General features: G+C 40.8%; 1 protein-coding gene across 7 annotated transcripts in view; it reads right to left on the bottom strand.

The window, feature by feature from the left end:
* Positions 1–282: 282 nt before the first annotated feature.
* LOC105060972 (splicing factor U2af large subunit B) overlaps positions 283–13,982 on the bottom strand; it is a 28,554-nt gene continuing 14,854 nt past the window's right edge. For 2 of the 7 annotated variants that reach the window (XM_010944879.4, XM_010944880.4), the window contains exons 4-13: positions 13,708–13,775; positions 13,012–13,082; positions 12,847–12,891; positions 12,706–12,765; positions 3,371–3,431; positions 3,148–3,260; positions 2,586–3,032; positions 1,330–1,465; positions 1,010–1,077; positions 283–663 (exon numbers count right to left, since the gene is read on the bottom strand). In XM_010944879.4, coding sequence (XP_010943181.1) covers positions 526–663; positions 1,010–1,077; positions 1,330–1,465; positions 2,586–3,032; positions 3,148–3,260; positions 3,371–3,431; positions 12,706–12,765; positions 12,847–12,891; positions 13,012–13,082; positions 13,708–13,775 — 1,207 coding nt within the window. In that variant the 3' untranslated portion in view covers positions 283–525. Of the gene's footprint in view, positions 664–1,009; positions 1,078–1,329; positions 1,466–2,199; positions 2,232–2,585; positions 3,033–3,147; positions 3,261–3,370; positions 3,432–12,705; positions 12,766–12,846; positions 12,892–13,011; positions 13,083–13,156; positions 13,192–13,276; positions 13,652–13,707; positions 13,776–13,982 lie in introns of those variants that run through there. The other 5 variants (XR_834514.4, XR_012136547.1, XM_073248197.1 and 2 more) reach the window with 5 other exon arrangements.

The raw sequence follows: 13,982 nt of genomic DNA, 5'->3' as shown, positions 1-13,982 counted from the left end.
CAAAACAAATTATTCTGCGGTGGCTAATAAACATAAAACACTTTAGCCTCTGGTGGGTGGGAGAAAATATAAATAGACATTGGTCAGGCTATAAGATACATTATAAGAAAGATACAGCGTACTGCCTATTTGGCCAGGCTAATTGGTATTTTGTTACCTGGGCTGCACACAAGAAACACAAACAATAATATATGCATTATAGAATCTATGTCTGCTATGCAAGTCTAAATAAAATCAACAGCAAACACTAGTAAATGATTGCACCATTGCCATGACAGACAATTTACCAAATCTCCATGTTGCTACCACAATATGCGATCATATGAACACTATCTTAACATAGAAGAGAGGTCAAATTTGCATAGCTAACTCACTCTTCAGCATATGTCCTAACATATGTCTAAAATGTCCAAGCACAATAGCAAAGCATCAGTTCTGCAGAAAAGCCTACGATACAGCCCTAAAACCTTTTTTTTTTTTTTTGAGAAAAAGAAAAGAAAAGGTATTAGAAAACAATGATGTTAACTATCCATCATATTCTCCTTGGGCAAACTTGGTCTCCGGATAGAAAATTGCAGCAACCTGATTTTCCCCAAATTTCCTTCCATGCAGCCCTTGCCTAGCTTTAGTAGATCCCTCGACGTCAGCATACTCCAAAAATACCTGGAAAGCAGCTAATTGTTAAGAACCATTACAGAGTAAGCATCATTCATGAGGAGATTGAATGCATTCTGCCTCAGGTGATGGGTGTCCGCAAAAAAGGACAAGCCAGATGGTACACCCATATTTTCACAAACTAGAGAAGGGAGACCAAAAGCTATAAAAAGGTAGATTACTAGATTGCTCATCATATTTTACCAAGACTACAAAAAAAGCAAAAGGCAAGAATGTGCTTGTAAGCATGAACGGTGAATCTGCAAGGCTTTTACAGATCTTTTTATATTATATTATAGTAGAAAAGGTAGGATTCATATAGTCAGATGATCAAAATTTCACGATTTACACTGACCTTTCCCACGCCAGGAGCTGGTTCACCATTTGGACCAGGTCTAGGGATGATAACATTTATCAATTTACCTGAAAACAAGTACAAGGTTATAAGATTAGCACCAAAAAATATTACTAAACGAGAGATGATCCCAGGTTAGAACACAGAGAACAGGATTTTGTGTGGATTAGGCGTGATTTTCAATGGCATAAGGTTGGACTACAAGAGTGTAAAACAAAGAAAAGGGAAGAGAATAAAAAGAACTAAGAATACGTGGTTGCCATTGAAATGACCAAAGATACAACGAAAAAACTATAAAAACTATAAAAACAAGTCCTTACCATATTTTCCACCCTCTCCCCTCATGTCCTCCATTATGTCTTCATATTCCTCATCGTCTTTCAATTCATCTGCACTAACCACCTGGGTTAAGCATACTATTTTGGTGGGAAGGGATCCTGCCTGGTACACAAGCCTCTGCACCAAAAAAGGTTATTAAGATGAAAAACAAAATAAAGCCAAGCTCCTTAAAAAATTGAGCAGATCAAGATAGATCAAGAACCAAAAACAGGTTTCATGGATACGATTCAAGCTAATGAAAACGGACGAAGTTCTGACCAAAATAAAGAACGTCAGAAGCATTGTAGGAGAGGGGAAAAATAGTGAACCTTCTTAGCTAGCAAAATTAAAGAAAGAAGGTGATAGACCCTGCAGGGCACGGAGGATAACTAGCAAGATTCATGAAGCACACAGATGGGCTTCCAGCCATGATTCAGCCCTTACAACATGTAGTTGCAACATAGGCTGCTAGTTACAGTTATTGGATAAAAGAAGAGACTTGATGGTAAAACACGGAGAGCAGTTGAGTGCTGCAATACAAAAGTCACATCTATAAATACACATACAACCAGTGTGCATTTAAGACCCATGATATAAGCTAAAGATATATTAGAAATCCTCTAGTACTTGAGCTAGACAGAATGATGATGGTAATCAAAATGACAACAGTATCACTCTTAAAAGCAAAGTGCTTCTCATCCAGGATAACACATTCTTTAAAATATTCTTACTTTGTTTAAATATGCTGAATACATTGTGTGAATACCTCAACAAATGAGAAATCACACATTTTAGCAACATAAACCATATACACACTTGTAACAAGATATTATCAACTGTAGCAGATGTAGGTAATAAGGAAAGCTACCCACATGTCAACACATGAACACTGTCTGGTTGCTATCTGAGAAAAGGAAACAAAAATGAAGGTGAAATTGTGTCAATGTAGGGACTCCAATTTACCCAAACTACAATTCTGGTAACTTTATCATAAATAAAACATAGCAGAAACTACTTCAAATGTAACTCCACTTTAGAAGTAAATACTCCAGGAAGCAACCACCTAACAAGACATAGCATATGCAATGTTGAATGAAAAGAGTCAATAGCAAACATGCTCAAAGTGCACTTGGTAGCCACCTCACAAGAAAACCTTGAAAAAGCATCCCCAGTTTGTTCTCAGCTCAATGAATTTTGGACTGAAAGGATTCCAAATTTTGCTGTTTTAACTGAGTTAATAATGTAATTTGCACTTTACCTGCAAAGCTACCTGTTGTTGTGCCTGCAATAACACACTTTCTTGCTCTGGCCTAGGTTGTTGGGCACCTTGGTTTGCACGCCTTACAGTCAGGGTTTTATCTCCCATCTTGATGCCATTAAGAGCTGCACATGCAATGTCTGTAACAGAGAGATCTTGGTACACACAGAAGGCATAGCCCTTTGAGTTACCAGTTTCCCGGTCCTTGACCAGATCAAAACCTCGAAGTGGTCCAAAGGACTCGAGCAATTCCCTTACTTGTGCTTCTGTAAAATAGTATGGAAGCCCACCCACAAAAATGCGATCAGGACCCTCAAGACCACCAGCGGAACCCGGTGTAAGCCCAACAACAGCAAGGTTGAGATTGGGGTTGGGCTGGCTCGGGCCAAGTGCAGCAGCAAGAGAAGGATTGTAGTCACTTGGCCTTCTGACCTTTACTGGTGCACCCTGGGCAGATAAAGAAACAAGTGTCCAGACATCAGCAGCTACCTAACTCATCTAATATACCTTAAATATGGACAAATCAAAATGCACAAAGTAATCCACTCTTCAAAATGCAAACCTCAAAAATGATGCCATCCAAGGCCATCGCATTGCTTGCTTCTTCAACAGACCTCATTTCCACAAAAGCAAATTTTTTCTCGTGGTTTATATACACATTTACAACAGCATCACCTTCAACAAAAATAAATAAATAAACAAGTAAATAACAAAAGTTAACATTTTGAATTTAAGGTAAAAAATAAGGTGATAGAATGCACAATGTACCCAAACATTAAGACTACCTGGTCCAGCCGTGTTTCCTCCAATAGCAGACATAACTTGGCTAAAAAAAGTTGCAACTGACTGCAGACATTTTTTGGGAAAAAGAAAATCATTAGGCTGACATTGCAAAATTCAGATGAAGGAATGGAAGCATACATCAACAGCCAAAACTTAATGGAATTATCTATATGTTTCAGAAAACAAAAACAGACGAGCAAAAGAGTACAAAATATTGAGTGCATGAGAAAGAGAGAGAGAGAGAGATTCTATAATGCAAATCTAAGTCAAAGAATCAAACTTGATAGGATTCATTGACATGAAACAAGAACAAGAATTACCGTAATTTTGACTTACTAATAACACATTTTTAACAGAAAAATTAAAATCAAAAACCTAGAGCTCAAAAGTAAAATGGGAAAACTCACCAATTACACTTTTGGTCTACTTCTAACCAAGGTACACCGAGCCTATCAAGAAGCAGGACAGTTCAGTTCAAGCAGTTGGGATGGTCCCTTAAAAACCCCCAAGCCACACCACCCCCCCCACCTCCCCATCCCCGATGCCACCCGACCCTCTATTCTCCCTCTCTCTCCCCTTCCACCATGATTGGAGCTTCAATACTCTATCGCATGTGTCATCAGTCAGTCACTCATCTCGTTCACTCGGTCACTCATCCCCTTTCCTCGTCTTGCTCCTCAATGTTGGGTCAACCGATGCTGATCGATGCCCAAAAACCTCACCCACCCTCTCTCTCTTCCTCCCCCTCCCTCCCCTCTCTCTCTTCCTCTCTCTCCTTCTCTCTCTTCCCTCCCTCTCCCAGTTTCGATATGCCCAACACAGTATGGAACAAACTTGTACCGCACCGAATCAATTACTGACCGCTACAAGCCCCGATACCAATCTAGCAGACCGAACCAGACGGTTTGGAATGTGTCGAACCGTACCGACAACCAACTGATGCAGTTCGGGTGTTCAATTCGAAATGTCGGAGAAAATGGAGCAAGGAAGAAGAAAAGAGAGGAAGAGGGGGGAGGAAAGGAGAGAAAAAACCAGCAATGACCGTCAAGACCACCGGAGGGCAGCCGAGGCCTCGCAGTCCTCTGCGAGATGCGAGAGGAGAGAGATAGAGAGAAAGAAGAAAGGGAGAGGAGAAGAGGAAGGCGGCCAGGAGATCGCCCAGAGAGCCATCGAATGGCCGCTAGATGGCCCAAATTCGCCCCACAATTGCCACGGATCCAAAACATGGGCAATGCCCCTATTTCATCATTTTTTTTTGAAAAAAACAAAATAAATAGTGAAGCCGACACTCGATTTGCCGGCTTCACTATTTATCGTAATTTTTAAAAAAAGTAATAAAACAAGGGAACATCCTTGTTTTAGACCCGTGGCGACTACGGGATGGATTAGTGGCCATAGCGAACACCCGTCAGCCCTTCGATGACCTCACCACCACCTTCCCTTCACTCCTCCCTCTCCCTTCCCCTCTCTCTCTATCTCTCTCTGCTCTCATTTCCTCTCACGAACAGCAGAGCTCGAGAGGTGTAGCAACCCTCTAGTAGCCATGGTCGGCATCTCCACAGGCCTCTCTTTCCTTCTCTTCCTCTCCCTCCCTCTCCCTCTCTCTCTCTTCTTTTCCCAGTTCATCCCTCATTTTCATGTGGATTCAGGCCCGGTACAGTTCGATATAGGAATGTATCGACTCGCACCATCAGTCGACCGACACAGGATCCAGTTCCGAGTCAATGATCCTTGCTTTAGACATTCTTATTGAGCAAGCATAAATACTAGTAAATTTCCTTATGATATATGATGTATATGACTTCGTATAAAAAGGCCAAAGTACAAACTTATCTTAAAGTTTCCTATTCTTGCCTCTAAACTTCAGCTGAGCCCACCATTTTCCCTTATCTTTAGCCTGAGTTAATCTAAAAGTTGAAAGGTGTGCTTCTTTTTTTATGCTATTTGGTCTCACCTTCTTGCCATGAACTAGACACTCGTTCACACTCATGCTCCACTAAAACATAAGGAGAATATATTTCTTCCGTTTTCTAATGTCATCTAGTTAGACCTTTTGCCATAGATAACCATGCAACATACTCCTCAATGAGCCCTTAGAATAAGTGCACTGCAAAAGCATTGAAACAACTCCAAACTTGGTCTCCAAAATTTCAAACTTCATAAATGACAAGGGACATGATCATCACCACATAAAAAGGCATGTTGAGTCATCAAGGACTTCATGAAATCAGACCCATGTTTCATGAATGCAAGTACATGACTAGTTTAGCATGTTTGTGTGTTTACTTCCCAAACACAAACACAAACGTATACAATATAGCAACACAATGGCATCACTAAAACCATAAAATTTGAACTCTTATCACCATTCGCTATTTTATATCCAATTTCCTTCAAGGCGCCTGCACACAAATGACACCTTCCCACCCAATACCAAATTCTCTCCATGCTGCAAAACCCAAATTACTAGATGCTAGCAGGCTTCCACCATCGCTACCCCAAGAAGGTAGAGTCACACATAATATAACCTTCATGCTTAGACAGCCCTTTAAAAGGCAAACTCCTCCAATCCACCAAATGATGCTTCTACAAAGCCACTAAATTCTCCTATAAAATCAAAAGCCTTTACAAATGATGTGTTGCAACAGAAATCCATCTAGGATCAGGGTGGCTGGAGCTGGGCGGTGATCGCAGCTCGATGATGATAATATGATGATGGCAGGACCTGTAAGATAAGTCTCCAACTAAAGTTGGCTCCAGCGGAGACCCTCAAATACTCAAATCAGATATCTGGAATAGATGGAAAGGAGTGAGCATTTTGTGAGAGAAAATCAAGGCCGAGCCGAGGTCAAGCTCAAGGTCAAGTCGAGGTGAAGATCAAGGCCGAGCCGAGGTCAAGATCAAACTGATCCGAAGTAAAGATCAAGACCGATCCAAGGTGAAAAATCAAACCGATCCAAGATGAAAATCAAGACCGAGCCAAGGCAAAGGTCAAAGCCGAATCGAGATAAAAATCAAATCGATCCGAGATGAAGATCAAGGCCGAACCGAGATAAAGATTAAACCGAACCGAGATAAAGATCAAACCGATCCGAGGTGAAGATCAAGATCGAGTCGAGGTGAAGATCAAAGCCGAGCCGAGGTGAAAATCAAAACCGAGATCAAACTATGAAGTCCAAGATCAAGCCGAGATGAAGATCAAAACCAAGATCAAGCCGAGATGAAGATCAAAACCGAGACCAAGCCACTAAGTCCAAGGCCGAGATAAAGACAAAGTCAAGGCAAAGATCCAGACCGAAGATGGGCTATCAAGCCAAAGGCCAAAATCGAGACCAAGCAGATGTGGAAGACCAAGCTGAGGTGAAAACTAAGATCGAGGCCGAGCTACCAAGCTTAAGGCTGAGGTGAAAATCGAGCTGAGGCGACAATCAAGACCGAGCGCGAGCTATCAAGCCCAAGGTTGAGGTAAAAATCAGGGCCGACCCGACGAAGTTGACCTAAGGAGGCTAATTCGATAAAGCCAACCTAAGGAAACCAATCTGACAAAAGCCGATCGAAAGAGTCTAAGATAACAAACCAAACTCTTTTACAGGGCATAAATGTAATGTTGGATTGGGCTTAAGACCTCGACGGTCGAGAAGTGATGGCTAACCTAAAGGACCCTCAAAAGGCCCTCGTTCTTAGAACGAGCTGAACTGATGAAAAATTTTGATTATGTAAGAAACGAGGGCTAACCACAATGGACCTCGAAGCCTACAAATCCAAATCATCCGGACCGAGGACCTTGACGACCAAAAAGTGAGAGCTAACCTATAAGGACCCTTGGAGGCCCCTCGTTCCTAAAACGAGCTGGGCCGACAAAAAATCTTGATCGTACGAGAAGCGAGGGCTAACAATGAAGGACCTTTGAAACCCATAAATCCAAATCATCCAGGCCGAGGGCCTCGACGATCAAGAAACGAGGGCTAACCTATAAAGACCCTCGAAAGCCCCTCGTTCTTAAACGAGCTGAGCTGATGAAATCTTTAGTTATGCGAGAAGCGAGGGCTAACCTGAAAGACCCTCGAAGGCCTCTCATTTGTAAAACAAGCTGAGCCGATGAAAAATTTTGATCGTACGAGAAGCGAAGGCTAACCACGAAGGACCCTCATAGCCCACAAATCCAAGCCATTCGAGCTAAGGACCTCAGCGATTAAGAAATGAGGGGTAACCTAAAGGACCCTCGAAGGCCCCTCATTCCTAAAACGAGCTAAGCCGACGAAAAATCTTGATCATGCGAGAAGGGCTAACCACGGAGGACCCTCAAAGCCCACAAAAATCCAAGTCATCCAGACTGGAGAACTCAAGCAACCAAGAAGCAAGGGCTAAACCCAAAAGACCCTCGAAGACCTCGGATAACCATGAGCAAAGCCCCTCATCCCTAGGACGAGCCGAGCTACAAGCAACAATGGCAAAAAAATTCCTTAGAGGATCAAAACATCAAAAATACCGATCTGAGCCAAAGAATTATTACACATACTCAAAGCCACTCCGAGGATGTGCCAAAGAAGATGCTACCTCCAAGAGACCGCTTAAAGGTGCCTGAACACCTCAGCTTATACTATTCAACTTGAGATAGGTTAAAATGATGCTACAATCTCCACGCATCAGATATCTGAATCAAGATCGGTGTCGACTACTAAAAGTTAATGTACTTCATCCGATCTACTTCTAGTTCAGACTCGAGAGTAGAGGGCTTATGTTATGGATAGAAAATTCTTTCATTAGTTAAAACTGACGCATAGAAACTGAGCCCGATCTGACCTTAATGCAGCCGAACCATGGCACCTGAGCTACCTTTATCCGGCATAACCAGAAAGATTGACATTCAACCCCCACGCAAATCTTCAAATCCCATGACCACCAGGAAGAGGTGATGACGTGCGAATAAGGAAGAAATAACAAACATCTCTCTAAATAAGAAAAAAATAATAAGCATATCTCATCTAGTAAGTTAAGACTAACCATCTGATTCTCCTACCTCATGGCTTTTCAATCTATCTATAATAAAGGCCCACAAGAGACCCCCTAAGATATGAAAATACTTCTCTCCCTAAGTGCTTACTCCTTTCCATCTATTTCGAAAATCTGACTTGAGCATCGAAGGATCTCTACCGGAGTCAACTCCGATCGGAAACTTATCTTGCAGGTCCTGATTGCCATTGTCCTGCCATCGCTGACCTACGACTGCCGTCCGACTCTAGCCAACTTGATCCAAGACGGATTTCTGCCGCAACAATATGAAACAAAACCATCATCTTACGCGAAAGAATATAGCTCAGAAAAAGATCAAAGTAACCTAATCACTACATCCGCACCCTCCCTCCCATGATCAACCTCTGAGTTCAGATACCAATATCTACATGATGCATAACATTTGACCTCTTATAACAAAGCTTGAATCACATTTCTATCAAATAAGGTTAGTCCAAGATTAGAAAAGCAAAAGATTTCCCATTGTTCACCAGGTTGAGCCTGCCAATGAATTCAACCATCTATCCTTCACTCCAATTTACGTACATTCAACTTCCAGCACAAGATAATTCAAACTAATATGACCTGCTTTGGACCTAGTTCCAAATTAGGACCTAATTACAAAGTACTACAATCCCCTAGGGTTCACTAATTGTTACTAAAACAAGAACGCATGATAACTTCCCGCAATCCATGAACATGTGTGATCAAGTAGCTCTAAGTTTGCTTCCACCTAATTCCCTAATCTTCCTTTTTAATTTCTTCAGCAATTTTTCCTTATTCAAGCACGACATGTTATTTGTACACCTTGTACAACATTCATCAAACCTTATTCCACAAAAGACATTGTCTGGCCCTTTGTGCCTCTAATTATATCCATTGTTCTAGAATTGCATCAAATATATGGCTTAACACACACGCACACACACAAAGTCATCTTTTTTTTTTAGATTTTAAAGTAATGACAATTTTAATTTTATAGTATTGTGATAATAGGAAATTCTAGAGAGCAGACCTTGATGCAATAGTAAGGTTGCTTCAGTGTACCTTGGGTTCATAGGTTTGAAATACGGACTGCCTCTCCACAAGCTGTGTATGTATGACCCTCCCCAAACACTATAATGGCAGGAGCCTTGTGCACTAAGATAGCTTTATTTGAGAATAGGCAATTCAACACAAATTATCATGACTAATACTATTGTGTAAGGTGAAAACTGTATCTTTGAACTTGTGTTATCTTAATTTAATGACTCACTTTGAGGTCTAGAAATGAGATTTGTGCCAACAAAAAGAAATAGTTGTACTCAATTCTTTTTCTCACATTGACAACCACTCAATTGTGACACCTAATATGTGCTATAGGCAAGAGAAGCAGATTACTATCTTTGGGATGCTCGTGCATTGCAGAATTGCAACAGAAGGAGAAACCACATTTGCAAGAATAAAAATGGAACTAGGAAGCAAGGGAACAATGGAAGTGAGACATGCTCCATTCATTAAAATTCTGTACAGAAGTTCATTAGCAAACATGAAAAACAAATCAAATGCAGAATAATGTGATAAATAATTATGCTCAAATGCAAGATTCACCGTGTCGGTACCGAAGCTTGGACCAAAGTATGGTTCGGTACGCTCCTGTGCTGTTCTATACTAGGTCCGAACCAAACATAGAGAGAGGCAAAGGGAAGATGGGAGAGGAAGAGAGGGAGAGAAGGGGGAGGAAATGAGAGGGAGAGGGAGATGGAGATAAGGCCTCCGGCCCAAGCTCAACGATAGAAGGAGGGAAGGAGAGGGAAAAGGAAAAAGGCCATCAATTATCGACTTCACACAATAAATCCAAAAAATAGGAGACAAAACCCCTATTTTGATCGGGAGAAGTGCAGAGCTCCTCCTATGGCCTTCATTGGCACAACAAAAATACGTAGGGCTACAAATGGATTGGGTTGACCCATGACCCAACTAGAACCAACCCGCAAAAACTTGATCCCACCCACTTTAAAGGATCTGTGAGGCCAGGTTGGGTTCTCAAATTGGACCTGTTCCATTTTTTAGATCAGGTCTGGGTTCATTGAATTCCCACCTGACCCGACCCAATCCAACCCATTTGATTTCTAAGTCAATTTGAATCTTCTACTCTATCACCAACCCAAATGCTGTATACGGACCTGAACCCAGTATTCTCCCACCCCAAGTGCCCGACTCTGTGACAAGTGAGTCCGTCTCTACCAAATAGGCAAATACCAAGCACTCCCCCAATTCCTTCTCCTGCCAATCCCATTTCCAATCAATCTCCCCCTTAGGTTGTCCAAAGACCTAGATCCCACAGCCAAGTAGTCTCTTCGACATCTGAAATCCCTTGAGCTTTTGGTGAAGTTCAGTATATATTTGACTTCTTTATAGCACTAGCATATTTCTCGATAATCCTTGAGCTCATTTATTTTGTGAAGAAGTCTTCATTCTTCCCATATAGGTGGGTGTTGATACAGTTCGATGCTTTCATTATTCTTTGTGGAGTAACCCACTTAATCATTTATGGACTTTCACTATGAACTCAAGAACACTTGCCATGGTAAGGACGGTAGCAGAGATTTCGACTGTCGTTTATGTCATGTGCAACTGCATTGATGCTTGAGCATATAATTCATGATCTGTTGGGTGTAAAAACAAGGAAGATTTTTTTGAAGAATAAGGCTACAGAAATTGATAGGGAGATGGGCCTCATAAGAATACAGGAAGAGATAGAGAGGCATGTTTGCATGCTGACATGAAATCAGAAGCATACTTGATAGGCACACTATATTGAAGACTACACTTCTCGAGCGAGGGAGGACTTTAGATTTGGCAGATGCACACTGTGGATCCCATCCCGGTGGTTTAAATCTTCAGCTTTCTCACACTGTGCATTGTGGACCTAATCCAAATTTTTCGGGTTGGAGCCCGATTATATATGGATCCGATCCAATCCGAATGATCCATTAGATCAAAAAATTTGGCTGAGGACATGACCCAACATAACCCAATCTACCACTGAATTAGGTCTGGTCCTACATTAGGATCTAATCAAAAAACTGGGTCAAGTCAAAGTCACCCATGACCCGGTCCGACCCAACCCATTTCTACCCCTACATCGCCAACCCTCCAAAGACCTTCAGTGGCCTTCTCTCCCTCTCCCTCTCCCTCTCCTTCCCTCCCTCCATGCTCTTTCAGGTTCTACCGAGCTCGGTCCGTGCTCTTCCAGGTTCTGCCGAGCTTGGCTACCCTCCAGCGGCCTTTGAAGACCCTCTCCCTCTCCTTCCCTCCCCCTCTCTCTTCTTCTTCTCTTTCCTTCTCCCTATTCCCCTCATTGATTTTTCATTTCGGACGCTAGACTCGACTAGTTCAAGAGAATTCGATGAACCATGTTCAAATGCATTTTTGTTAACCAGGAAATAATGCAGAAAATGAAAGAGGGTAACATAGAGAATACGTGCATGATAGTGCATATATTTAAAATTTAAAAGTTGTAAATAACAAGCACCTTACTATCCACCACACTACAAATAGTAACAATCATGACATAGACAAAACCCGATGACAATTTCAAACATAACCTGCATGCAAATCCTTCTCATGTTTAAAAAGTTAAGGATTCTGATTCAAATTCAAAGTTCCCAGTCCATCAAGATTTCCAAGACAAAACATCTGCCTTGAGATCATCTGAAGGGTTTCCAAGATAAGCATCTAGGTTACAACAATATTATGCTATTCTTGCCTTCTCAACCAAACCCTAAACAGCCGACTTGGATGATTTGATCTCTAAATACAAAAATAGAATTGCTCATTAACTTAGAGATTACCATATGGATTTCCAACATAAACATCCTAGTTACAACAATTTTATGATATACTTGCATTCCTAGCCAACAACCTAGACAGATCATTTCACAGATTCGCCTGCTTAATATATAGAAATAGAATCACAAATTAACCAAAATATGTTCTCCTTACTGAAGAAGTTTCCAGCACTTCTTTAACTCAGTGTTTCATTTAGCAACATGAGAAACAAATAATTTGACTACTTTTAACTTATGATGAGTAATGATGAATATTTACCATAAAAAGTATGAATTATGAAAAGGCCTATCAATAAAGAAATCTTGAACAAGTAAAAAACAACCATATATACAATTTCGGTTCTAGAAGACACAAGTACTATTTAATGGATATGGACAATATAGGTTCCTTAGGTCTGTATCTATGTATGTAAACACAAACAAATATAAAAGTCTAACTACCACTCAAAAAGAATAACTCTAAACTATAGAGCATGCTGAGTGTGAATAACCTGTTCATTTGCAGTAGGGGGAAGGCCACCAACATACACACGCCGAGCATGTCGAGTAGCCTAGAGAGACCAAAATATAGATTAAATATACAACCTGAAAATTCTATGTAACATTACATATAAATCAGCAAACAATCATACCTGCTGAGTCATTGCTTGCACTGGCATCACAGGAATAGTTGGGAACTATCATGAATGCAAATACAAAAATAGATAAATAGAAGCAGATCAAAAAATATAAACTAATGTGCACCAATAGTAATAACATTAAGTTCCAGATGAGTAAAAAGTACAAAAAGCAAGCACCTGTCCAGCTCCCAGAGGAAACATATTTGGAAACATTCCTGGAATGGCTGGTGTGGTTCCAGGTAGCGGACCTGCAGAAGCAAAGTTAAATCACAGCACGCAATACTAAACTTGTATGATAACAGCAAAGAAATGTACACAGCACCAGCATTTTATGCTCTCACAGACAGAAGACTTGATCTGGCCTCCGCAACAGAATACACCATAAGAAAAAAAATGATTATATGATTTTTTTAAGTATTGGAGATAATATTTGTAAGACTACCAAAAGGGAAATAGTTGCCGGTTGAAGACGAACAAGATATCAAACCGGTGCATTGATTCCTCCTTGTACATAAAAGCTACCGTAGTCGGCTCACGCCCATTGGCAGCACAGTGGGACAAGTGGCCCAAAATTGCCTACTTACAACAACATATATACACAAAACAAACAAACAACCACCAAAAACAAGAAGACAACCAAAATTGTGCTCAGTTTCAGAATTAAAAATTCTCCAAGTAAAAAAAATATAGAAAAGAAAACAATGTATCCAAATAAAGCAATTTAGTTTATGCAATCTTATAAACTATGTACATAAATGAAAATCACTTACCCAAGAAACACCATGAATTTTGACATAATTTCCTCATTAATGACAAACTAAGCAACACTGCATACAAAAAGACCATGAATCATAGGTAAAAAAATAAATGTACCTGAAGCAGTTGCACCAGGAATCAGAGCAGATGCAGGTGGAGCCATGTCAAAACCGCTGATACGTTTGCTGTTTTGGAAAAAGGGAATAGAAATAGATTAATCATGTGGAAGATTAAACAACACTGCATATATTGAATAAATAAAGGGAAGAAGATAGCAGGCTAAGAAACATCATTATTATCAAAACCAAGGTTTGTCGTACCGGGCCGAATCACCTAGTACAGGGCATACCGAACCGGATCAGCGGCCAGCCGATCTGGTTCGGCCATGTTTT

This window comes from Elaeis guineensis, chromosome 13 (genome assembly GCF_000442705.2).
Source record: "Elaeis guineensis isolate ETL-2024a chromosome 13, EG11, whole genome shotgun sequence".
Classification (NCBI taxonomy): domain Eukaryota; kingdom Viridiplantae; phylum Streptophyta; class Magnoliopsida; order Arecales; family Arecaceae; genus Elaeis; species Elaeis guineensis.
The sequence above is the reverse complement of the archived record's forward strand: the minus strand, read 5'-3'. Positions and strand labels throughout refer to the sequence as shown.